Consider the following 2,598-nt stretch of genomic DNA (forward strand, 5'->3'; position numbering starts at 1 on the left):
AGGGTACAGCTATACCTTTTCTATGCTAAAAACTAACTTATCCCAACTCCTCCCAAATCCCTCCACCCTCAATGACTGCGATCAAGGCCTGAGCCTTTACATAATCGCCTAAAGGATGGTTACCATGACCACCCAACATTTATTCTAAAAACTATTGTCTAAGCAGGATCGTAAGATTTACAGGGTGTGTACTTTGACCTTTACTAAGAGACTAGTAGTGGGACTAAAATTACCTTTAAGTATATAAAATATAATTATTGTGATATATCTATTACAGGGGGGATTTAAATTCTTTAAGATATAAAACAGTATCTGTTTCTCAGTCAGAGCTTCAGAATTTGTCACCATTGCAGTGTGTTTGGCCATGTCAGATACTGAGGCGCAGCCGGCTCCTGGCAGTTATCTCGTATTTTCCAGAATATCCAGTGAGGATATTCACTGAGCTGTGCTGTGAAAGATGCCATAGCCGTCCATTTGTAAAATTATCCTCTCGCTTAATTCTGTCACCTTTTCGTCACCTCCTGCATATGGTCTCCCACCGATAGCTGGATGCTGTGTGCCCAGGGATGCAGTTGAAGCTCAGGCAGCTTCTATCTCACTGCTCTACACCCTCGCTGGAGCCTAGGGGATGATTTAAAATGTGCCTTCCCCTCGCTGTGGGGCCAGCTCATTGAACCCCATGGACTGAAACTGAGGAGGGAGGGGAGGGACGTCAAAGGGATGTCCTCAGAAGAAAGGGAAATGGATGGTGGATAATCAAAACCAGCCAGCGTCTGCCATTCTGGGGTTCTTGGGGTTGCCTTTGAGGCGGGGAAGGGAGTGGTTTCTCTACCCAGGAGTGGAAATGGCACCAGTTTGGGAATCAGGAAACCAAGTTCCGGTCCCAGTTGTGCTGCTTCCTAGTCATGTGACCTGGCTCAAGCCTGTTTTTTTCTGTCCCTTTGGCCTCAGTTTCTCCATCTGTACAATGGGTGGGAGGATGGATTCCACTCTGATGTTTTGAGATGCTGTAGATTCTTTCTCTTTAGCCCTTCAATTACTACCTGGAGGCAAAACTCATCCAGAAAGGGTTTTCAAGGAGAATGCTAAAATGTACCTCGGATAAGTTTTTGTGGTTGAAAAAGTTCCTGGCAGCAAGTCTCTAAGTTTCTTCTGCTTAAGTGGCGTCTGAAGTCACAACTTCTGTGGACATGACTCTGACAGCTAAAGCCCTTCAAATTTGTCTTCCCCTCCAGGCATCACCACATCGGCTCTTCCGCGTGTGTCCCAGCTCTTGGCAAGGTGAGTGCCCTTGCCTGCTCTCCTCCTGCCCGCTCCCTCTGTCTTGGGGGACAGATATCTGGAGCCAGACTCCCTGGAGAGGAACCACAGGGCCAGCACTTACTAGCTGAGCTACTCTACCTCCCCAGGCCTCAGTTTCCACATCTGGAAAAGGGGGACAGTCGTGACACCGGCCCCATGAAATGAGCTAGAACACGTAAAAAGCACTTAGAAGGGGGACCTGGAACAGTGTTTGGAGAGTGCTGACTATTTTCACCTTCTCTTTGTTCTTTTGTTCAGTCTTTCCTTCCTCTCCTTCTTTCCTTCCCTGTGCATAGACTGTTTCTTAGTTCCTCCCTCCCTCCCTTCTTCCCCGTCTCTCCCGCACTTTTTACCTTTTCTCTTTCCTCTCCCTCCTTTTCTCTATTCCTTCTTTCTCTCTCCCTCCCTCTTTCTTTGTCCTTCTCTTTCTTCCTGTCTCCCTTCCCTCCTCATCCTTCTTTCTTCCCTTCCCTTCTCATCCTTCTTTCTTCCCTTCCCTTTCTTCTTCTCCCTCTTTCTCCCTCCCTTTTTTCATCCTTTCTTCCTGCTCCAACATTCACCCAACACCCCTCGGTACCAAATCCCCTACCAAGCCCTGGAGATTCAGAGGTCCCTGCCCTTGGAGAGCTTCCAATCTCGTGGGGGAGACAGACCAGGAAATCAGAGACCTCAGCACAGCTGGCAGATCTGCACAGGAGCAGTGGGAACTCAGTGGCAGACACGGCTCACCCAGGACCCTTAGGGGCCTGACCTTGGAGAGCCACCTGTCTGCGCCCCACAGCATGAGAAGCCCTGGGTTTGGCCTGGCCCGATGGTCAAAACCTCCATATCTGTGCATGTCCTCCCTTAAAAACACTGGAGCAGCTGTTTCTAAGAAACACACTTTCCCTCCAAAAAATGTTTTGGGGGTTGTTAGTAGCAACTGAGGTCTGTTAAATCTTCCTAACTTGTTTTAGGGCCTCAGAGTTAGGGAGCTTCCCCATCCTTTCTCTGGGTTTTCATTTTAGCCCCAGTTTAATCTGAGTAGGGTAAATCGGTTTTGATGGGAAACAGGAGTTGATCACCTCAGATTTCCACCTTCTTCTTCGAAGACCAGGTATAATAAACTGGGGACATTTTCACATAAGGTTCTCTGCTAAGTCCCAGCCCTCCAGATGCGTTTCCAGGCACCTCACAGAGTGTGCGATGATCTTGCATCGGGTACCCACCCCTTGGCCAAGAGCAGGGCATCCTGATTGACAGCGCTGTCAAGGCTGCAGTCAAGTGGGAAGGTGTCTAAATTAGGCCAGATAGTCA

General features: G+C 48.6%; 1 protein-coding gene across 1 annotated transcript in view; it reads left to right on the forward strand.

The window, feature by feature from the left end:
* LOC109379989 (eyes absent homolog 2-like) overlaps positions 1-2,598 on the forward strand; it is a 111,443-nt gene that overhangs the window by 98,474 nt on the left and 10,371 nt on the right. Inside the window, exon 3 of the mRNA XM_019637109.1 lies at positions 1,236-1,281. Coding sequence (XP_019492654.1) covers positions 1,236-1,281 — 46 coding nt within the window. The remainder of the gene's footprint in view (positions 1-1,235; positions 1,282-2,598) is intronic.

This window comes from Hipposideros armiger, unplaced genomic scaffold (genome assembly GCF_001890085.2).
Source record: "Hipposideros armiger isolate ML-2016 unplaced genomic scaffold, ASM189008v1 scaffold_31, whole genome shotgun sequence".
Taxonomy (NCBI): Eukaryota; Metazoa; Chordata; class Mammalia; order Chiroptera; family Hipposideridae; genus Hipposideros; species Hipposideros armiger.